This window comes from Xiphophorus couchianus, chromosome 19 (genome assembly GCF_001444195.1).
Source record: "Xiphophorus couchianus chromosome 19, X_couchianus-1.0, whole genome shotgun sequence".
NCBI lineage: Eukaryota > Metazoa > Chordata > Actinopteri > Cyprinodontiformes > Poeciliidae > Xiphophorus > Xiphophorus couchianus.
Genome location: NC_040246.1, coordinates 15074193 through 15097827, shown reverse-complemented (window position 1 = coordinate 15097827; position 23635 = coordinate 15074193). Strand labels below are relative to the sequence as shown.

General features: G+C 37.8%; 1 protein-coding gene and 1 long non-coding RNA gene across 2 annotated transcripts; one reads left to right on the top strand and one right to left on the bottom strand.

The window, feature by feature from the left end:
- The first annotated feature begins 863 nt into the window (after positions 1-863).
- On the top strand, positions 864-14287 carry LOC114134746 (uncharacterized). Its single transcript, XR_003593454.1, has 3 exons — positions 864-968; positions 1087-1187; positions 14011-14287. It is a non-coding gene; the product is annotated as an uncharacterized LOC114134746 (long non-coding RNA).
- LOC114134745 (synapse differentiation-inducing gene protein 1-like) lies at positions 11366-22470 on the bottom strand. The gene is made up of 4 exons (XM_028001524.1): positions 21965-22470; positions 18320-18810; positions 13099-13236; positions 11366-12132 (listed from the first exon to the last, which is right to left on the bottom strand). Exons 2-4 carry the CDS (start codon positions 18746-18748, stop codon positions 11974-11976), a joined length of 726 nt encoding a protein of 241 aa, XP_027857325.1. The 5' UTR covers positions 18749-18810; positions 21965-22470; the 3' UTR covers positions 11366-11973.
- Between the last annotated feature and the right edge of the window lie 1165 nt (positions 22471-23635).

Below are 23635 nucleotides of genomic sequence, written 5' to 3'. Positions count from 1 at the left end.
CTAAAACATAATTCCCTTTTAAATTGCATAGAGGTTTAGAAAAAGTCTTTAAATGACTTTAAGTGATCCTGGTAATATCTACAGTATCTGGCCACGTACAAATGATCATCTTCTAAAACTGAACATTTCTCAAAACAGATTTTGAAGATAAACATATATTCTTCCCCATCATGGTTTGCATATATAGATGAAGTCTTTTCCCCCCTAAAAGAACATAGAAACACTAGAGGATCTGCAAAAGCGCCTAAACACTTTTGGAACAATTCCAGTTGCAGTTTATTCCAGAATTTGATGAAGAATCTGAGGAACAGAACAATTGGAAGGATATTTTTCAACCTTAAATGTCTGAAATTTGAAGAAGGCAAGACAGAGACAGGGTGTGGTGATACATTTGTCTCTGGAAGTAAAACATTTTATGAAACTTCAAAAGAGAAAAATTGCAAGCTATTAAAAGCACAAATTTTAACTCTATTACAATACCTGGTAGATGAAGTGTGTGTGTGCAGCTGTTTTATTATCTGTTGTGTTTGCTTTTTTATTGTGCTTCAGTCACTGCTAGTGTTTCATGACAGCTAATATCTTTGCATAATCAGGTTTTATGCATATTTATTGTATGGATTTGCTTTCCTTTTCTATCTTTCCAAAGTTGAATTAATTTATTACATTTTTATTAGTCCGACTTTACACCAATACTCCTAAATAAAATTACCCGCATCAAGTTATCTCGTGGTTAGTAATAGAGTCCATCGTTCAAAGATTTGTTTGAGAACATTATCTGTGTTCTGCATTTCTGTCTGTTTAGTTTCTGTTATTTATTTTGATCTCCAGCTGTTCTCTCTCTGTTGATTAGTCTCCCACCTGTATCTGGTTCCACTAATTAGCTCTGTAATGGCTCCCCTCTGGTTCAGGCTGTCTTCACCGGTTCCCATTTGTTTTCACCTATCTGTCTCTGAACTCAGTTTTCTCAGGTTTGTTTCACATTTTTTAAATTGGACTACAGAGATTTCTTTTTTACTTTCATTATTTTTTATTTTAATTTTACTCAACCTGTCTTTTGCCTGCATTTGGCTCCTCAAACAAAAACAGCAACACAGTCTGCCATCCTTGAAGATGCAGCATCATGGAAACCAAGGATCACACCAGACCGGTCACATTTAAAGAGGTGGAGAGGTTTAAAGCTGAATTAGGTAAGAAATCTATTCGCTCAGTGACTGAACTACTTCAGGCTTTGTCTTTTTAGTTGTGTTATATTCATGGATTCAATGTGTATGACACAACTGTAAACCTAACAAGACATTAGGTATCTACCAAAACTAACATGCAGAGAAAAGAGAAGAATGTGGCAGAAAACGCTTTGGTCAGATAAAATGTTTGTCTTGCATATGAAACTCTGCTGTAGCAAAAGGTAACTCATCACATCACCCTGACTACAGCCTCTTCACGAGCAGCTTGCTGTGGAGATGCTTTTGTTGACCTGATGAGGAGGTGGATGGAGCTCAATACAGGCAAGTTCTGGAAGGAAGTTGTAAAAGACCTATAAGTGGGTTGGTTCACTTTCCAGCAAGTTTTAACATGCAGTCGGAACAGTAAGAGGACAGTTTACATGAAAGGATTTCATGTGATGGAGTGGCCTAGTCAGAGTTCAGACTTAAACGCATTGCGTGATTTGTGGCAAGACTTACAAAGGTATGTTCAGAAGTGATATTTCTTCATTCTGATTGAACTTGAACTAATTTAGATCAAGAAAGCTTTAACAGATATTCTCCACAAACTACAGGTTACTTTAAGTCCCCTTTTTTGTATCAAGCAAAACGTTTTCTCTCGTTTGCATTCATCAGTTTTGAATTCTGCCTAAATTTAGCCAGAGAACAGCATACTGATGATCCCATTACTATCAGAATAACATCATGTTGTTTTATTAATTATCGTAGCTCCCAGGTTTATATGTATAATATAAACACATAACTGATTAACAATTTGAGGATTATTTTCTAGTTCAAGTTTAGTGTATCATTTTCTTATTGTGCTGGGGCATACAGTAAGGATTTTTACTTGAAACCATCAAAACATCAACAATTAGATCACGTTTGTTTACATTATGTGCAGATTATTGTCTACACACGCTAATAAGTGCATATACACATGGATCAAATCTGATTCACCATAGCCATTTGTCTCTAAAATAGAATGTCAATTACACTTGTGCTTTTATCTGTCAATTAAAATTCATTTTTATTTGCATAATGCCAAACTACATTAATGTGAAAGAAAATTAAATAATACTTCATTTTAAAATTATTATTTTCATGGAGAGAAAGCTTTATTTCATCAATTTGTTAGTTTAATGGGTTTATCAATATATTCTGCTACAACTGAATATTTGAGGACATTCATGATCTTAATGTGGCCTAAAATGCAAATTAATTTGACACCTCTGTATCATTATGCATAAAAGGGACGGCAGCTTTGTTATTAACTGTTATTGATGAAATATTGATGAATATTTTCCTCACATTTCTAAATGTGAAACCGAGACTGGCTTTGCTTTCGACTATCAACCGACACTTCACGATTGCAGCCACATGGTGGCAGTGTTGTTGTTGTTTTTTTGTTTGTAAGCCTCTGAAAACAAAAGCCTTGTGAATGTTGGTTAGATGTGAAATGAAAACTGTTCCTCAATTCCACATGTGGCATAAATCAGGTAAACTATGATGATAAAAAAAAATGCAACTGGAACGAGATTTAGCAGCGGGACACTGATCACATCACGTTTGAAAATTTGGCTGTTTCCCAAGTTGTAGAGCAGACATGATCTGCTGATCAATACTCTATAATCTTTTCTCACTCAATTACTGCTCTTGATGAGAATACTGTTTAACCAGGTTGCATGTAGACCTGAATGATCAGACTTTAACTCTACATTACCCTTTTTCCAAAATCCAAAAATGTGAAAAAATTTCTTAAAATCTATAATTCTGGACTTTTTTTGCTCACCTGCTGACCTGTTGGCAGTTGCAAAGTTTTTTAGTTGATCAGTCCTACTATTAAATATCTGAAAATGTTATTCGTTTATCTAAAACCTGCAACTACTGAGAATATCTTTGTGCTTTTCATACACAGAGCTGTGTGAAAGTATCTGCCTCTTCACAGGTTTCTTCTGTTTTTTTGTCCCACACTGTGAAAATGAGTTGTGAGGATTTCTTATTTTTAAAGAAAAAGAATATTCAAAGCAGCCTGATCCTTTGTAGAAGGAAATCCTTGTAGAATTTCTTCAATCATAAAATGGTGTCAATTAACCACATTTTTTTATTTTACCTGGTTACTCAGGTCTGATTAATGCCTGACCTGTAAAATAATGAGAAACATGTCTGGCAATATCAATTAGGGTAAAATATTTCAGTAAAGCAACACATCATGTCCTGATCTAAAGGAATTCAAGGACAGATAAGAGGCAAAGTCACTTGCATCTATCAGTCTGGAAATAGTAAAAAAAAAACCATTTGTACAGCTTTAGGACTCACTGTGAGAGCCATTATCCCCAAATGGAGAAAACATGGAACAGTAGTGAGCCTCCCCAGGAGTGGCCAGCCGACCAAATTACTTCAAGAACTCATCAGTGACTCATTTCAGAGGTCACAGGAGAGCCAGGAGCTACAGCTACAGCACTTCAGGTCTCACTCACTTCAGTTAAATTTCATGATCCAACAATAGCAAAGAGACTGAGCAAAGTGGCATCACTGAGAAAGTTGGAAAGTGAAAACCTCTTTTAACCAAAAAGAAGACACGGGCTTGTCTCACATTTACCAAAAACAACAACAAAACAGTTTTACAAGCAAGACAAAGATGACACAGTTGGATTTGGTATAAAATTTTATTCACCAGTTTATCAACAGTAACCATAGCAACAATTTGCATCAGGACCTGAATGACTTGCTGTAATTGACGGATTGTTTGTTGATTTTCATTGAAGTTCTGAAGAAAACAATCCTGAAGGAAAATGTCTTGAGACAAAAGATATGTGTTGATCTACTTGGGGAAGAATTTGATAAATGATAAGTTTAATCATTTAAATTTAAGATGTTTCCTCAACCCTTGCTCCTTCTCTTTGAGGTCATCTGGGTCATGTGTTGCCATGGAAGCGTACTCATGAGCTGGGCTCACAAGGAAAGGTGTTCAACCAGCCTAACTGGGGAGAAGACTTGGGCTGTATTTATTTAAGTATTTAGCTCTGAACTAAAGTTTTTAAAGTTGAATGTAAATGTATAAAAAGATTTTTTTCAGAGATTTAATTTAGTCAATTAGTTTGCTTGGAAAAACTGAATTAAAAATAAATCTGCAGAGAGGATCATAAATCTGCAAAGAGAGAGCGACGTAAAACACTCATTGCCAGTTAACACCAATGCTTGATTGCAGTCATTTCCAGCAAATGTGTATAATGGAACAATTATGTTTTTATATAGGCCCATTTGATTTGAATAGCTTTTGCCCTATGAAATAAAATCAGTTACTGAAAACGGGTTTTTGTATTTTCTCAGGTTATCTTTTTTCTGATAAATGAAAGTTGTTGAAGTCAAAACAATGATGTGTGAAAAAAAAGCAAAAACAGATGAAATAGGGGAAAATTATAAATATATTTTTTTACCAACACTGAAGGCATTTGGTTGATTAAAATCACATGATGGTGGGAGCTAATCTGTTTCAGACCGGTCCATACCGTTGCAGCCTGCTCGTAATGCACCAGTTATCTCTTAAAGTTGTACCTGACAACATGTCCTGGAGAGATTTATGATGTGTGGCATGGCCCCAGCAGCTGTCCACTCAGCAGGCCATCTGCAGGCATGCATGCCTGCTCCAGCAATATGTGTGAGTGTTTACGTTAACACTATAATACCAACCTTAATTGCTTCCTGTTTCATATTTCTTCAGAAATTGCATCACTCATCTCTGGGAAGTGTCAGGTACTGCAATTAAAAACCATCACATCTCACTGGGTCTTATCTTTCTGCTGCGTTAAAGGCGTCTGCTGTTGGCATAAGACTAGATTTGAAACAGTGCTGGGAGCTCCGGAGTAATAATAAAAAAAAAAGACCAGTTTGTTATCAAGAGAAGTGAAACATGAACAGAAAGACGGTGCTCCCTTGTTGCTAAAGAATGATAAGTGAAGCCACAGGCCAGAAGATGAGGCTGGGAGGACCTTATCTGTGCAGAGTGTATCCTAGCAAAAGCCTGGCGCCACAGAAGAGCGAGTCTTGTTGTTGCAACTAAGGTGTGGGGCAGATAAGCATGTATGTGTGAAATGCTTCGAAGATGAGCTTTACTGTGATGTGAATGACGGGGAGAATAAAATGGAGAGGGAGGGATAAAGAAAGCTATGTCACCATAAAGGGATGCAGGTATTTGTTGTGGTGAGAGTGGCTGTGGGAATGTCTTCATTTATGGAAAGTGCCACAGGAATCCTCGTGGGAATCCGACTTTAACCCACTGAATGCAAGCAGTGATGAAAGAGGCTTTCAGATCATTTCCCACAACCCAGGGGTGAGGAGCAGTGTCAAAACACGCTATCAAAAAGTGCTTCATGTTCAGGAATACAGCGTCTAGCAGAAGTAGTCATACCTGTTTGTCTTTAACATTTTGTCTTGATACAGCCACAAGTATTTCATTGACATTGAAAAAATAACATAATTTAGTAGTGCCAAATTTTGGATATGAAAGAAAAGTGATAGTTTTAAAAAAAGATTTTGCAAGGAAAAAAATCTGCAAAGCTGCAATATAATGGCAACAAACTTTATTTTAGACATGAATTTATTGTGTGTTGATATGACGTCCTGGCCATTGTTTTGGTAATGGTGGCATCATACCTTCCACTTATGTTAGCGCTGTGTGCTAACCCTTAGCTCTTTGAGGACATAACAGTACTGTATATATTGAACAGTGTTAGTATACCAAAACTTCAGCATTGCTTCTGCTGTTTTTGTCCTGGGGAACACATGATCCAATTCAGTGCACTAGTAATTATAAATATGAACAATCATTTGTATTTTTAAAAGGCATTTTAAAATGTTGACATATTTTAATTAATTTAGGATTTTTAAAGATAATTGTAAATTTGCTTGCTCCCAAACTATAAAAATGTCTGAATGGGGTGGAGTGGAATGCTCTATGACCTGAAGGAGGCGGGTATTAAGTGCCTGAACTGAATTTAAAGAGACTGCACCCAAACAAGTTGCTCTCAGAAACACCTGAGAACAGTGGTAAAACGCAAGCCTATGGAGCTACAATAAGAATGAATGTAGACCAAAGTATAGCAGTTCCACTTTATATAGACTAAAATTGAATGATTTAAATGTGAAAAGGAAGGATTTGAAAGAATGTTATGTCCATTTTAAGGTTTTGTTTTTGGTACGCTCCAGTCTTCATTAAGCTCTGACCAGCTTCCTTGTTCCTGACCCAGCATGATGCTGTCAGCCTCCCTCCCTCCCACTTCCCCATTTTAGTTTTTCTCCCCTCATGGTGTTTTGCAGGTCAGCTAATAGTTGTCATGTCAGACTCTTCCACCTGAGTTGTGGAACACACTAACTTCTCCAGTTATCATGGACTTATTGTCTGCTTGGAATATTGTTTAATAATCAAACACTGCTTTAGGTGTCTTCAGAACTTGATTTCTGTTTCTTGGTTGTGATGATGCTGATCAGAACAGCTGAAATTCAACTACAAACTTTTTGACTCTACTTTCTTACTAAATTGAAGACTTCTGGATACATTTTAACCTTCTGCTAATGGCAACATATTTGCCTATATCAGGATTTCCCATATGCAATTCTTTTTCATAGTTTACTAAGGACACGTTTCAGGTATATTGGTTCATTTTAAGCCTTCATCAGAAACACGACTTTTGTTATGGTGCTGGGCTGCATGCATAAAGTTGCAGACTCCATTAAAACTTCTTCAGGAATTTTTCTAGTTTCATTTTTAGTGTCTGTTTAACAAGCTGCTGAAATCTCAAAGGACAGCAGTCACGAGCTTTGTTCCATCTATTGCCAGAGAGACATCACTCATGTTGCTGATGACCTAGAAAGTGTCCCTGGGATAATCAAATATACATAAAATTTATCAGCTTGCTTCAAAAAAAAAATATCTCTGCATAAATTTCAAACAGCATGTAAGAGTCTTTAATCTGCCAAATAAATTATAAGGTTTTGATCTGGCGCACAACGAGAGGTTTATCTACTTCTACAAGATAAACATTCGCAATCCAGATTATGTAAATTACCAGGATGCTTTTTCTTAACCCCCCCCCTTTTTTTAATATCTCACTAAAAGTCTGATTTAAAAGGGAAGCTTTAAATAGTTTTAGAAAATGTAAATATTGCAGCCACTTCAAAAACATAAAGCCACAGCACAGATATTGTTCACGTGTCAGTTGTCCTTGAGCAGAGTGACAAGTATGTTATTGCGGTGGCGATAAAAATCTAAACGAGCCCTTCAGTTCTATGAAAAGCATCAAGCTCTTTATTAATGCAGCTCTCAGCTTTTATGTGTTTCCCCCATCTTTCTGTTCTATTCCTGACTCTTGTCGGTGTTGTTTCAAGGTGTTCATCATTATAAAGTATCTTTCATACTTTTATTTAGTTTGTGAGATTTCTTTTTTTTTAAATTTATTTACTAAGTGGGTTGAGAAGATGAATGACCTTGTCCAACTGGATAAAGAGATCTTTCAGTAATTCTTTTCTCTAATGACATGTACTAAATATTTCTCTGTTTGCTCTTGGTTCATTGCAAATGTGTTATTCGTTCTTATCTCTCTTGGTCAATCTACTCTTCAAATTAGAGTCTGAGAAACTGTGTTCAATCTTTTGTTCATGCTTACCATTCTGGCTACTCAGCTTATAGTTCTGATTTCAGTCAATCCCCTAACTGTATGAACCCGACATCATTCCGCTTCAGATATTTTTCCTTCACTTTTCTATAAAGCAGTATTTTATCTTTTGACAATCTGCCATGTTATAGGTGATCTTTAAGTTTCTCCTTCCACCCTAATGCTGGAAGGAGAGAGGTCATCTCATGGTGGAGTAATTTAGCAAAAAAAAAAGAAAACTTAAGTCTAGAACTCAGAAAAAACAAATGTCCAACCTGAAATAGAGTCAATGAGTCAAGTCAAAGCTCACTGATGTAGTACATTTAATGGACAAAACAACACAACGTGTTTCCATCAAAAGACAAAAACACCCATTTCTGTCTTATTTTAAAAAAAAATGTATATCAAATTTATAAACAAGATACACAAAACACCTGCAATACATACAATAAGATGCTTATCAAATACAAACATTTCCTGTACAAGTCTAATTGTCATATACAAAGCTTATCCATAGAATTGAGAGAAAAGTTGAGTTTTAAATCTAATCAATTTTTTGCCAACAAGAACATCAATGTTGTTTGGTCAGACAACTTTGATGTTTTTGGTATTAGGATGCCAACCCTAATTTAGGCTTAAAACTGAAGATGACAAATCCTTTGCAGATGTGGCAATCACACAATCTGGAAATCCTTTGTTTTTTTATGCTATTTTGAAGTGAAATACCTTTTGATTTTCCAGTTGAAAGCCATATTTACTGTATTACTCATTCTATATTAATGTGATACATTTAGAAACTTGGTGTAATGCTGATTTCAAGACAATACCCAAGCTATTTGGACTGAAACTGTACTAGCACACATATTTATAATATATTTATAATATATACATTTTATATTCAACCTGCTGCTGCCTCTTGGAAGGTTTTAGTTCACATGGGGGTGGATGACTAATAAAATCAGTTTGCTTCTGGTGGTCTGAGCCAGCGATGGATGCTGTGAGTGCTAGCAAGCGTGGGAGATTCTTCCTATCTACCGAGGGAGAGAGAACGCATGCGGGGCAATGCACTTTCTTGCAGAGCGAGCCCACTCCAGCACCCCATACAGCTCCCATTGATGAGAGTGGCACTTTCGCCCCCGTCTCCCCCTTATCGACCCACATTTGGTGCATTAGAGCTTTGCTTGGAGGAACACTACAAAAGAGAAAACATACAAATTTAGGAGACCATTTTCTTTCCCACCTCTCCATCTCCATCATAGTTTTTATTTTTATTTTTTGATATCAAATGAAGTTCAGTGTACCCTTATATATTTATTTTTTTATTATATAGGAGTTGTTTGTCACATTGAGTTTTTCTCTCAACTACCTAGGAGCTGTTTCCTAGGTAATACTGAGTGGACACTGAAGGCTCACTGAGTTGTTTAGGAAATTCTAGCGTCGGAGGTGAATGCTTTGATTGGATAGCAGGTGGAACAAGAGAATTGGAAATGCATGACAGCTTTTCCCCTGTTGCTGGAGTCCTAAAGTGCTGCTTTCATTTTGTTCTGACATCCTGACTTCTGAGAGCTTGCTTTGTTTCCGCTGCTGGCAGCAAAAGTCACCTCGAGGCTCAGCAATGAGTGATGCCAAAAGACAATAAAGGGGCATGCCAGTTACAAGCGTGTAGATGCAACAGCAAATACCCAATATATTGGTCTGTGGCTGTTCCAACACTAATATTAAACCACATGACTTGTGTCCTTTAGTGGTTTTCAGCATCTGCTGTCTAATACAATTAGAAATGTATTTCAAGAGAGTTCTTGAATACTTTTTGTCAGCCTTGGGTTGCAGTATAATAACTCATTTTATAAATAATTTCTGACTTTTACTCAGCTTGAAAAACATCAAGTTGATTAAAAGCTTGAAGCTCAGGCCATCAGTCTGTAGTTTTCATCCATTGAAAATCATAGTTTTTAGGTTTTATTTAATCATTCTGAATGTGGTTATTATACCATGCTTACTGGAGTTTACTTTTCCTCGGCGGTGAACAGGAAAACTGGTCAGAATTAATACAGAGATTGATGGAGAAAAGCATAGTGCATTTTGGGAAGAAAAACCTGGTAGTGGTTGCAAAACACTTGGTCCTGAGATGGGAGTTCACTTTCCAGCATGAAAACAACCCTAAACATACAGCCTGGTCTACAATGGAATGATTTAGAATGAAGTCTGTTAATGTGCCAGAAATTTCCTGATCTAAGTTCAACCAACAATCTGGGTTGAAACTTGATAGTTTTTCAAAGAAAACCCCAAACACCTGCATTTACCCTGCAATTAAAGTTAATAATAGAAAGTACTGACTCACAAATGTGAAAAGTGAGAAGGAGTACATGGCATTTGAAGACTTTTGAAAAGAAGAATAAGCTCAAGACATTTATTCAATATGTGTTTTGACCACCAAAGTTTCACTACTCTTTTATATTTAATGTGCAATTTGCCTGAAGCTCAACTATATAAATGAAAATGAGTTCGTTCAGATTTCCCCTCCTGAAGTCTTCGACTTGGATTTGGTGACAGGAAACCCACAATAATATAGTTAATAAAAACCTTCAAGTTATTAAATTACAATTAAATTTATGAGAGTAAGATTAATTCAGTCAGATGGATGTTCACTCCATCTATAAACGTCTAAAAATTTCAAACATTAGCAAAGGCTAAGAATTTTTATGACATGCAGGAGACATGGGGCATAACATATTCATCAAACCTTTCAGTGAACCATTGTGCCATTAAAAGTGAATGAAGGCCCTTTTATTTGGGGAAAGATCACTCCCCTCAGGACAGAAATGCTCCATCAAATAAGTTGATGATCGCTCAGAATGTCTTGATCTGAATTTTAAGTGTCTTGTTCTTCTAAGAAAGAAAATTAGTTCTAATAATTAACAAGAGTAAAATCCTCAACACAAAGGGAGAAATGGTACATCTCCGGATAAGGTTACAACTTTTATTACTCTGTAGGTTTACTTCACGCATGTACTCGCACATGTTTGCATCTATCTAGTCATCATGGGCATAGATGCTGAGCACCTGACATGTTCTAACTGGAGGTTTTCCTTGAATAATCCCACTAATGCACCTTCACAGGCTTTTTTAGCTGCCATGATACAGTGAGTTGAGGAGCCTTGAGGAGCCTCTCATCAAACTAAGACTTACTACAATTAAAGTCTTGGCATTTCAGGTTGTCTAAAAGCTGCTTAAATTGTGGTAGCACTTAAAATATCTTAGTGTCTGATGCAGCCACCCAGAGTAAAGTTTCATGTACAACTTTCTGCCTTCTTTCTCTGCTAATTTTTTAAGTTTGATTATTGTAAAAGAAAAGTCCAAGAGCATCACAAAACCCTCTTAAAAGAATTGCTTAGATTTTGTTGAAAAATATAAGCTGGATTCATCTTTTATGAACTCTCCCTTTTTCATTTCTAGGACGTAAACCTGCAGAGCTGCTCTAGTGAAAATAAGTGACGGTGAGACATGGAAGGTGTTTCATTATTCATGCCAAATGCATTTATTGACTAAATGTACAGCACACAACAGACACAAATTACCATCATGTCTTTTCTGTCTGGTGTCATCTTCTCACTTTTTCTGTGATGTGATCCGTTTCTGGTCTATTCCCCAAGAAAAGAAAAACAATCCCATAAAATCTGACTTTATTACCATGTAACAATAAATCTATTTACAGAGCTGCTAAGACACTGATAAACAGATGAAACACCTTTTCTAAAGTTCACATTAAGTTGTTGTGAAAGTCTAAGAGGATAAAGAGGGGTAGCTTTTTCTGAGTTCAGTTTTCAGACAGTTTTCTTTTTCAAACCGTTTTTATTGTTCTTATTCCTTTGGTGGAAATGCTGCATACCAGAAATAAAGACTCAGTTTGGATCAATATGTGGTTGAAGTAATGCTCCATCCACACATGGGGTATTTCCATCCTCTGCTCTCTCTGGTTTAGACATATTTCTCTATACAGATTTCATTTTCTTCATCACACAGGTTTATTAGAGGCAACAGAGATCTGCCCAGCTTTTCCCCTCCTCTCATGCCGCCTCCTCCTACTAATCTCACCCCGCCAGCAGTTGGGCCCAGTGCTATACATGTCCAGGTTTGGACAGGTAGGCTATGAGGGCAACAACCACCCCCACGTACATCCCTGTTCCAACCGTAATGGACAGGGCGGCCAGGAACAGGGCTCTTCTGGAGCTCATCCCCGCTCTGGAGAAGTCTCCCTTAGCAATGGCCTTGCCTGTCTAAAAAAACAAAGCAGAGAGTGATATGAGCCGCTGTGTTACTCATCAGCATAGAGTGTATGAGTAGGTGTTAAGCCACAGTTAAAAGAGAAAAAACAAGAAATGCTCTCAGGGAGCCATTAGTTACCATGGCAATTAGGTCATTATGCCTCTGACAGTGACAAATGTGGTGTTTGGTTGTTTTGGTCATTGAGGGGAAAAAAGCAGGACCTCTATTTATTCTTCTGACGCATTACTCTTAGCTCTGGTATTTCTCTTTTTTTTTTCTCCCAATAACTGCAGAAGATGTTGCAAAGGAAACCCATACTTTATAACATCAAAATTCCTAACTTTTCCAGACTCAAATTTTAGAAGTCAGTCTCTTTAAAAAGGAAGGAAAGGGGGGATTGAAGGGTAAATGGACAAATGTACTTACAGACTGATGTCAGAGAAATGGATGGTGGAAGGACAGAGAGATGTACTGATACTTTTAGATGATTAGTCAAGTCCAAAAAAAAGAAAAAAAACCAACAAATTTCCTGTACTCCCAGAATGCTTAAGTCAAATTTCATACTTTTAGGAGAAATAAAAGTGACTTTTTCTGATTTTCACACAGTATATGTTAAGAAACCTGAACATATACTGGGTTTGCTTTGGGTCCTTTTGAACTGAAAGGTAATGAAGGCTAGACCAATCTAAGATATTGTTTATAACCAAAGAAGGGGGCCAAACTGACACATAAGCATAATATATGAAACCCACTGCTTATACCAAGCTCACAGGCAATAAAAAAAAAAACTGTATTAATGCTTTCTCTGCCTGGTGCATTTCTGAATTTATGTACTCAATCATCCAAAACAATTGCAAACAGGGTCACAGGGTGGTAAATGGGTTGCGGCAAACACTTGTTTGAGAGCTTGTGCTTGCTGACCTTAAGAGTGGTGCAATCAGAATTAATGACCCGCTCGAGGTCTCTGGACCCTTTACCTTGTGAGAGTAGTAAAAGGCAATGATGCCCAGTGGCCAGAAGCAGCAGAGCATAGAGAAGATGGCCAGGCCCAAGTAGTCCCGAGGGGGAAGCACGATGAAGTTGTCCTCACTTTCACTATCACTGGAGCTGTCACTCTGGAAAACAGCACATTTACAAGGATCAATAAAAACAGTAATCAGATTTTATTATGCTTTCAAGTTTACATTTTGAGTTGGCAAAAAAAAAAGTAAAAAGAAAATGAGGCTTTGATCTTGACTGAGACACCTGCAAAATGTATGAGTAAGTTAGACTGACACGCAATAGTCAGATGTACTTTGAACTTCTTCAGAGTGATGTTTCTTGACAAGACACCCTCCCACTCTTGAGCTTCCCGCTTCTCTTCTCCTTCCTCAGGACGGGGTCTCTGTCCTTGTTTCCCAAAACCAGCCATGACAGTCTGAGTTCGGTCAGCTGAAACAGATTTGGTGCTTCTGTCAACACCCATGAGCAGGGTGACAGATAACTCGGGATTAACGGATTGTTCCATCATCACGAGGTGACAGAAGAAACAGCGAGACGACAGTGTCATTTATGTACTAAATTGCTTCTCCAGCCTGAGAGACCTCCACAGTCCTTCCCTAATGTGCCAAACGTCTTACAAAACATGGCGTGTTCCGCAGTCAGCAGATACTGTCCCTTGATGCTCAAATTCAAAGCCGCTGGCTCTGAGCGGGCTAATGAATGAGGGACCTGACTGACATGAGCCCATCAGGCCTGCAGCAACAATAACAGTGTGACATGTGAGTGACCTTTAAGAGGGGGATGCTACACTTCTTACCGCTGTACCAGAGACTGAGAGGAGGGTTTTGTAAATAAATAGCCTCCATAAAGAGCAGGTTTCATTTGTTAGGCGTGTTATCTGCCTTCAGGGATCGAATGAAACGGGAAGAAAAAAAAAAGAGAAAAATAATAATCAATGCAAGAGGCAGAACTTCAAGCCACCGTTTTACAGGTAATTAAAGTCTGGAAAGCAAGAAGTGAAGAGGCATTGAGGCATGTAAAGTGAAGCTTGTCGTATATTTTCTCTTGTGTCTTCTGATTGAAACAGACAGCATCATTTTTGTAATCAGAGCAATTTACCAAAAAAAACCCTTTGCATGTGTAGCCCAATACATTTGAATATTTTAGAAATTTGTAAATATTATTTACAGTCTCGTTACATAGAGGAGAAATTTCAAAATATTTCAGATAGGTTTTTTTTAGTTATTTCTTCAAAACAGCAATAAAAATGATTTGTAATGTAGAATTCTGGTCATTTTATGACCAACATGATCCCAGGGAAGACTGCTGCCCAACAACCAGTCACTCATACTCCACACAGGTAAATCTTAAAGATGAATTTTTTGCATAGTGCTGTATCCAAGCATATAACTGGAAAGCTGAGTGAAAAGAAAAAAATCTTTTCAAAAAGATGAAAATACACAAGAGCAAGACAAAAAATAATTATCAACACAGAAATGTTGACTTATTGAAAAATATATCATACGAACGAAATGTGTGGTCGGTATTTTGTTTTCAGCCGATGAAGCTGTGGGTTGGTTGTTATAGAATACCGAGGTTGCTATTAGTGGTCTTCTTTTTTAGAATATCCAGTTTGGTGACCAATCAAATGCAGTGATGTCATGACCACTACACCAGATACTGGTACTTTTGGCAGTGTTGGTTGGTTCCAGGGTTTCTGTGAGAGGAAAATTTTAATTTTGATGAAGCTTGTTCTCTTACATTTAACGACAGATGGCTGATCTGTCTTTGGACTAACACGAGCAGCTGGCCTGACTCCCCAAATGATCACTGACTGTGAAAATCTAACACTGGACCTTAAGCAACTTGGATTCTGTGCCTTTGCTTCATAATGCTCTCAAGGATTGGGGTTGCTTGTGCACCTTTCCTTGAACCACATATTTTTCTTGCATTCAACTTTCCATATATATTCATAGATTCAGCACTCTGTAAACTTAATATTAATTATTAATATTCTTGATGTTTATAAAGCCTTCTATTGGTCTTAGATAATTTTCTATTTTTTTATAACCATATTTCAGAGTTTTCATTAGTTGTAAGATATAATCAACATTAACAAGAGATATATAAACTCTTAATATATCCCTTTCTCATTACTGAGATGCACCTGTATATTGAGAAAATTGAGATGGAAGCACATGATTAACAAACAAATAACATGCTTTGCCAAGATAAAATTAAGAAATTCCCTGTTATTTGATTTATGAACACAGCCCACCTGGATAGCCAGGTGTATCCATCAGAACAGCAGCTGGTCATAACCTCGTATATAAACTACAAGCGCGTGTAATCTCCCGTTATCTCTGTGGCAACACTTGATAACAGTCCAGAGTGACCAGAGTGTTCAGTCGAACTGACAGTCTCTTTGATGCTGACTCCTGTCGGCTGGGTTTGCTGCTCCTCCCCAGTCTGCTCTGTCTGGATAACTGATGGAGGCTCCACCGAGACACACTGCCTCTAACAACCCTGTCACAGCTCTCTCCGGGGCCTCGTTAGCCTCAGGAGGGGACAGTCGCCTCAACACACAGAGACCCTGCTGACTGGGGCAGTCACAGCGGCATCGTGGAAGAGGTCTTGCTACGGTGGTACCTGTAATTTATTTCTTCCCTGTCACACACATGTCAAATATCTGCCAGTTAAGTTTTCCCTTTTGTTATAGAGTACGGCTTCACCTCCAGGTAAATAAAAATGTACATATGAACAGTTTTCATTTTATTTCCTATTTTTATTCTCAAAACTTTGAAACTCTTCCAGTTTGCTGCTGTTTCTCAACAGCAGCAAACTGCAGGTGCAGCTCTGCATATGTCTGCTTTCATGATTTATAAAACACATAAATCATAGTTGCACAAGCAGAGAGGCGAGTAAAGAAACACAGCTGCTCATAATGCAGCTAGAAATCCAGCATTTCATCAAACATCTATTCATCAGATTTATTTGCCCTTTTTGAATTGAAATAGAAAAACTTCAGCTGGAGGCTCACCTGCTACGAGGGCCATGCATCAGCCGAGTCCCGCCTAATTCCCTCAAAGCAGGACATTACTTATAGCATTAATGGAGCTTGCTGCAGTGTCTCTATCCATCTGCCAGGCCTCCGAGTGACAGGAGCTGGCGCGATCATCAGCTCGGTTAGGGTGCTATACTTCTTCCTCTGCCAGCTCAGAGCCCTGGGTATTTCATAAGTGTCCTTGCTTAAAATTAGATTTTCTACACTTCTGAAAAGAGTTTCTCTCCTTGATCCTTTTTCTCTTCTTTCTCTTTTCTTTTAAAACCGTTATAGCCCTTAGACAAAGAAAATAAAGTCTGGACTAATAAGGTCAGATATGAAATTTTCTTTGAAATTAATAAAACAAAAGCAGACTTATATACCGCATAAATTTTTTAGGACCCTAAGTACGTAGACCATTTGGAGAGAAATTTTAATCACATTAAATCACGCCGGCACTCCATAAGAATAGCAAACTGAATAGGTATTACTGCAGTCTGTGCACCATGACTCATGTTCTTTTACAAGATGTCATTCAGTGCTGGATAAAAGATCATCTTTAATCACTGAGAACGAATCAGCATCATAATCAGCCTGTCAAACACTCAAAAACATATGTAGTAATAAGATATATACCGAAAACTAACACTGCATCACCAGTGTGACAAAGTGGTGGCAGCATCATGCTGTGGGGACGCTATCCGTCAGCAGAGACAGGAAAGTCAGTCAGAGTTAATAGGTGATAAATACTAAGTAAAAACTGTTTATGGCTGCGAGACTTCAGATCAAGGCAGAGGTTCACATGTCTAAATTTATAGTCAGAACTACAATAATCAAAGCATATTCATATGTTAGAATCATAAAAGTCAAAGTCCAGATCTGAACCGGGAAAATATGATAAGACTTGAAAGTTCATGCCCACAAACAATTTCCACCCAACATGATTGAACTGGGCAAAACTTCATTCCGTGTACAAGCAAAGAGAGAAATACTACAAAGATTTATAGTTGTAATTCAAGTAAAAGGTGACTTTTACTGCCTCGGGGAAGATTGACAAAAATCCACACTTTCAGTTTTTTGTTTGTTAAAATATATATTTAAAACCATGTATGCTTGTATACTGCAGCTGGTGGTACTACTGCCTTAAAGCAAGAAGATATCCCATTGTCTCACAGCATGTCTGATCCTTCCACTTCACAATTATACACAACTTTTCTTGGTTTTTCACATAAAAATCTCTGTAAGAGACATTAAAGTTTGTGGTTATGATGTAAGACAACGTGAAAAATATAAAAGTTTAGGACAGCTGCTATACTTTATTAGTTTAAATGATTGAATGTGAGAGAAAGTTATGAAGGCAATTAGCAGGTGAGATCTCAACCTATTAACTTTGACAATCTAAAATATCTACAATAAATATCCTGTGGGAAAGAAAACACTTTTCACTTTCAAATACAAAGATTTACTCTAGTTTAAAAAAGTAGAACCTTAGGCAGTGGTTTTGTTGATCAGCGTACTCTCTAAGGAACTTGCCTCAGTTTGGATTTTAAAGCGAGGCACCATCTTCACTTCTAAAATTTGAAGTAAAACTTTTGGTTTTGGTTATAAAAAATGCAAACCTGGGGGAGCTTGGTTCATCACGTTAGTCATTATAGTTATCCTGGACTGCTGGGCTGCCACTGGGTCTTTTTCCTCATTCAGCCATACTGTCTTTAGTTTGTATATAAATTGTTGCTGGCAGTAACTTTGTTGATATTCCTCTTTTTATATGCCTCGCTATTCCAAATCTAAATGCTTTTAGGCAATTTTTTTCTCTGCCCCTGACTCAGATGTCCATCCGACTTGAATTTGGTCCTGCTACTTCTCCCTTTCTGTTTCAAGTGTGGTTTTAAATTTTATAAGCTAGAGTTATAGAATGGGTCCTACTGAACTGAAAAGTTTTTAACTACACTCGAATGAACTCGACTTTTGACTTTGAGCAGAAATGAGTTTGATTATAACTTGACTGAACTGGGTTGCATTTAGGTGGATTTAAATGTTTCATTTTTTAATTTTTGTGTTTTTTGATTAATTTAGATTGTGGTAAATACTGAAATAATAACCAAATCAAGCTAATACATGAGGAAAACCTTTGTAAGGATGCAAAGAGGATTTTCTTTGGTGTAATCCCAGACCTCATATTCAGGACACTGCTCCTCTTCCACCTCGTATGACACTGTCTGGATCTTCAAGTCCTTCTCTCCCTGCAGGGTGATGTCCACAGTGTTTTCTGGGGAAACTCCATATGAAACAGTATCTTTACTCTCTGTGAAAGTGGTCTCAAAGCTCTCGTTTTTAGAGTCCTTGCTGTGAAGGCTGACGTCGTCCTTGAACAGGATGAAGTTGGGCCTGTAAAAAGCCTCCACAGCCAGATGGAGAGAGGTGGCGTCCAAGAATTGGGGCGTCTTGTGCTTCCCGCTGGTCCCAGTGTAGTAATAATCGATCAGGCTGTCCTGGTATGGCTGATTTGAGTAGTCACACTGGTAGCCCTGGTAGTCGTTCTGAACCGCATGCATGCTGGTTTTGTCCAGCAGGGGGTTTTGAAGCTCGCTGAGGCTCTCCATGATTGATGGGCTGCTTTAAAATCTCAACTTTGGAGTCCAAGTAATCTCTGTCAGTGTTGTAGCTGTGAAAAGAAAAACAAAACAAACATATCAAGCAAATATAGTTTCTAAGAAAAACAGTAGCTTTTCACTGTGACATTCTTTTTAAATTAGGCGCAGCGTTGCAGGGTAGTTCAATCCACACATTCTGGTTTAGGTATTTTAAAGGAATTCAGTGCAGGAAATGTTTCATTTTATTGGCAACTGACATTCCTCTCACAAGCTTGCAGCAGACAGAGCCATGAAATCACCATCTGCTGTATGTTCTACTGTTGCATCACATGCCCACAGTTTCATACAAACATGTCAGAAAAATATATCCTTCAAATGTGTCGTGCTTGGTTTTACTGAAAACGGGGGGTTGTGAGGCAAGTGCTTCTGAATTTGATCTCGTGATTCAATTTATCTTTCTGATATTCTCATAATCCCATGGGTTAAATGAGGAAAAAAATGGTTAAATCCTGAATGACAATTCAGGATTTTTTTCTGTTCTGTTAAAAGAAGCTAAATCTCTCTTGGCAGCCTAATGTAGCATAAATCCATGTTAGTTCGTTCAAAAAGCTGGACTTAACCGCTATACCAAAGATGACCTCTACTATCTTAAAACAACTCCAACAATCATCATCTTGTTTGCAGTGTGAGGTTAATTACACAGAAACCACAGATTATTTACAAGCCAAATTGAGGTAGGAGGCTATGAGCCACCAATTATCTTTCTGTTGAAGCAACATAAGCTGTTTACTGTCAGATGTCTGAGAAAATGATCTTTGGTTTAATAAAACTGTTCAAATTGTTCAGAATTCTTGCACAAAAAACTCAGATATCGAACCAGAAAAAAATACCAAATACTGTCTTTCTGTTCCCATAATAAAAATAGGCTTAGCAGAGACCTAGACAACATGTGCACATCACACTTGCAAAGTCTGCACTACTTGGCGTGATATGAAGGTAGTTTGCACTTTAAAGTCTCATCTCACTGCTGTTTCACTTGTGAGTTCAACTTCCAATCAAACTTCATCCTCACTCTGTACAGTTACTGGGTGTGAAACATTTCTGACCAAATGGTGTTTCTGGGGAATGTCAGTTACAGTTTTGTTGAATAAATTTTTTTTACAATAAATACAGTAGTAGCACTTTCTTGTCAGATTACAAGAAATAAGTTTCTGAGTACTGAAACACATTGTTGAAAATATGCTAATGGAGAATAAGCAATTTCAGAGCACATTTGTGATTTTTACATAACTTTACAGTTACTTTATCAGGAAATATTCTACTGATCTGGAAGATTATTGATGATGCAGCCTTCAACCTCTACCTCCCATATAAATGATTCAGTCCACTGCAGACAGGAAGATAATTAAAAGTTTCTTACTGTAGTGTTTATATAAACCACTGTGAAGTCTTTAGGTGTGTTTTAAAACAGCAGAACTCCATTTTCAGTCTCGTCCCTTCCCGTCTCACACTGGCTGTTAGACTACTGGAGACACCAAAAGATAATCTGCTGCATGCAATACAGTAAACAGATTCTGCCTTCACATGGTGCTGTTAAACTCATGGTAATAGACTTACCCTGAGTTTAATGATGCCATGTGAATGTGAAATCTGTTTTGCAAAACACTCTCCAGTTGATGCCAGCTAGTGAATACATCTAAGCTATAGTTATGAGTCCAGAATAGGAAAGTCTGTGCTTTAAGCTTAACACTTTTATTTATGTTTAAAACTCTAATTTTGTATTATGAAAGGAAGTAGTTATTGAATTATGTTAACACATTCAGCAATGGAGGAGTTTCTGACCCCAACTTTCAAATTGTCTATATAGGATTATTTTAAGGATTTCGAGTGAAAATGGATGGCAGAAAGACAAAAAAATAAAATCATTGTGAGAATACCTCAAGTGACTAACCGTTAGCTGCTAATGAGGCTTCTGAGCTTTCCATTGGTGTTAAATGAAAGTGGTATTTTAACGTATTAGTCATTCTGGATCATATTAGTGAAAACAAAAAAGGAGCATTTTCTTATAATGTCTGAGGAAAACAAAGACCCAGATGAATTTAACTTGCTTTGATAAGTGCAATATAAAAACTTGATAATCTTGGATAATTCTAAGATCTTTACAGATTATATGTCTCGGATTTGTGAAACATTTAATCTATTTCTGGAAACCACAAACTGAGGATTAAAATTCAAATCATGCCACGTAACCCAATCCTGGGCAACTCTAACAAAAAAAAAAGCCTTAAATGCTGAACTAAAAACAGAATTACATCTAGAGAACAAAACAAAAAGAGTGAGAAAAGGCAGTCACTAAGGCAACAAGTCTGTCAGTAAGATGGTGGGCATTCTGGGCATGTCCTGATTTGAGTACGCAAATGTTGTGTTTCGTGTAGCAAATGCAGCGCCAATGCGCCAGATCGTCCTAAATCTAGCAAATCCATCTCTCATGGTCTGATTAATAATAAAATTAGATCACATCCAGTGAGGCGGCTGCACTAAATTATCTGAAAACTGAAAAAGAAGGTCCCTCTGACAAAATAGAAAACTGTACAAGGCTTGATTTATTAGACAGACGTAGAAGGGCGGAGATGACCTGCAGATCTGCAGGAGACCTTTGAAACCTCTGACCCCAAGAAAGCCAAAGCTCAGGCTGCCACACTGGATTTCACAGCTGTTTGCTGTGGAGATGCATGACTAATGTAAACTGAATCTGAGCCTACAGTCACACAAACACAAACACACACAAGCCTCAGAATCAATATCTACAACAATGTGTCCATCCTCACACGCCTCTGAGGATGAGCCACAGTCCAGATAAGGGATTCCATTACACACTGCATTAGACAAGGAAAACCACATCACACATCCAGGAATAAGTGCACTTGAGTGAGAGCTCCGACTTCAGAATTACTGATGATGCCTGTTTTTGTTTGACCACAGCAGTTTTCCTCCTCTCCTCGAAATGCACGCAACTATAAATATCCACTTCCCCACAATTACGTGACATCGCGTAGCTTCACTTAAAAGTGCTGAACTGAATGTATTGAGCAAAAATTAAATATGTTCAGATTTTCTTTATTAATTTTTGTGCAGATTCATGTCTTTCTGTAAAAATCACATACACCTAAAAGCATAGAAACATTATTGTTATACCAAACATGCCCGATTGTATCGTTATCTTACCTGTCTGAGAAAATCCCACCGCTGATTTTCTCAGCATCGTTCTTCGGCGCAGCTGAACCGATGGAGAGGGATGGACGAACCCATCATCCTCTACTTCAGATTACGGTCACTTTTGAAGGAAATGATCTTTCCGGTGCTATAGTACATCCGTGCGGTCGAGGAGGCTTTTCCGTGGAGTTGGCGCGCGGTGTCCTGCATGTCATGGCACCACTGTTGCGTCTGGTTGGTAGATTTTACGCACGGACTATCTGTCTGAGCTCTAAACAACTCCGACGGATCCGACTCCGGCTAAGTGACCGGCTGTGGGCGGCGCGGTGTAAACTCTACTGTCGACTTCACGTTTCCAAACTTGCTCGCTTGGGCGTCTTCCTCGGTTTATGCGTCTGGCATGCCTGCTGGGGGATTTTTACGCACCCCCGCGCCCAATGGTTCCGGTTGCATAAGCTGAAAGTCCTTTATTGGCTCCTGAGATAGCCACTTGTGCCTGTTTTTGATCATATGAGCCACTTGTGCTGATTTCTTTCACAATCTGCTTGAGTGTTATTCATCCCCACTGAGAACGCCCACTATGTGAAAGAGCCACACAAAACATAAACCTCCATCACTCCTCTGCATCCTTCTCTTTCTTCACATGTAAGACTTCTTTGGAACTGATTCTAAACATAGTGAAGCATTAAGCCATTGTTGCAGTAATTGCATATTTGTATGTGATTAAAGTTTTCAAAACAGCATGTTCATTTATTGTGAGGCTGCCACTATGAATGTACTCTTTTCTCTTGAGCTTTAACAACATGCAACAATTTATCATGGTGAACACTATTTACACAACATACAGTGCTATACATATACATACATACAAACATGTTTATGTTCCTTGAATGTCTTAACATTTGTAACCACTAACTTCAATTAGTGCATAACTGTTAAACTAAAGGAAGGTGTAGCTCAAGCATCGCCTGGTTGTGCCCCAAAATCAATAAAGCCCTGTTCCATCAGTAAATCTTATTATTGATGACGCCCAGAAACAATATTTCTGTCCTAAGAATGATTCTGATATGTGGGAGTGCCCCATAAACAATTAAATGTCATTGATTTTCCTCTAACATTTAGAGTTTGTAATAAGACAGAAAGGTAACATACTTTATATATTGGATGGTGAACCTCTGTGAACATAATTTTTTTTATGTATTGCTACAAATTCTTGATTGGATTTAGACCATACAATAGCAAACCCACAGCATGATGTTTCACTGTGAAGATGGTGTGTGCAGAGTGAAAATATGTGTCTACCAACAATATCATTGTTGCATAGAGGTCTAAAATGTAAATTTTAGTGTCATTTTACCAGTTCCCTCTTCCTTAATCTGTATGTCTAGTGGTTCCTATTGTGGTTTAGACTTGCAGTCTAAACAGTTTCTCAATGTTTCTCATGCTACATGGTAAAAAAAAAGCTGAAATAACAATACAGCAAAACGAACACATGGAAGTATATCTTATTTAGAAGAAGGACTGTGTTCCACAGGCTCATAAAAATGCCAGGAGTTAATAATGTGGAATCCCAGGCTCTGTCACATACACTGGGGGATGCATTAGGGTGCTGATGGACACTTTATGGGGGAAACATGGGGCTGCATTTATAAGACAGGGCTCACACAAGCCGTGTCGCTCTCT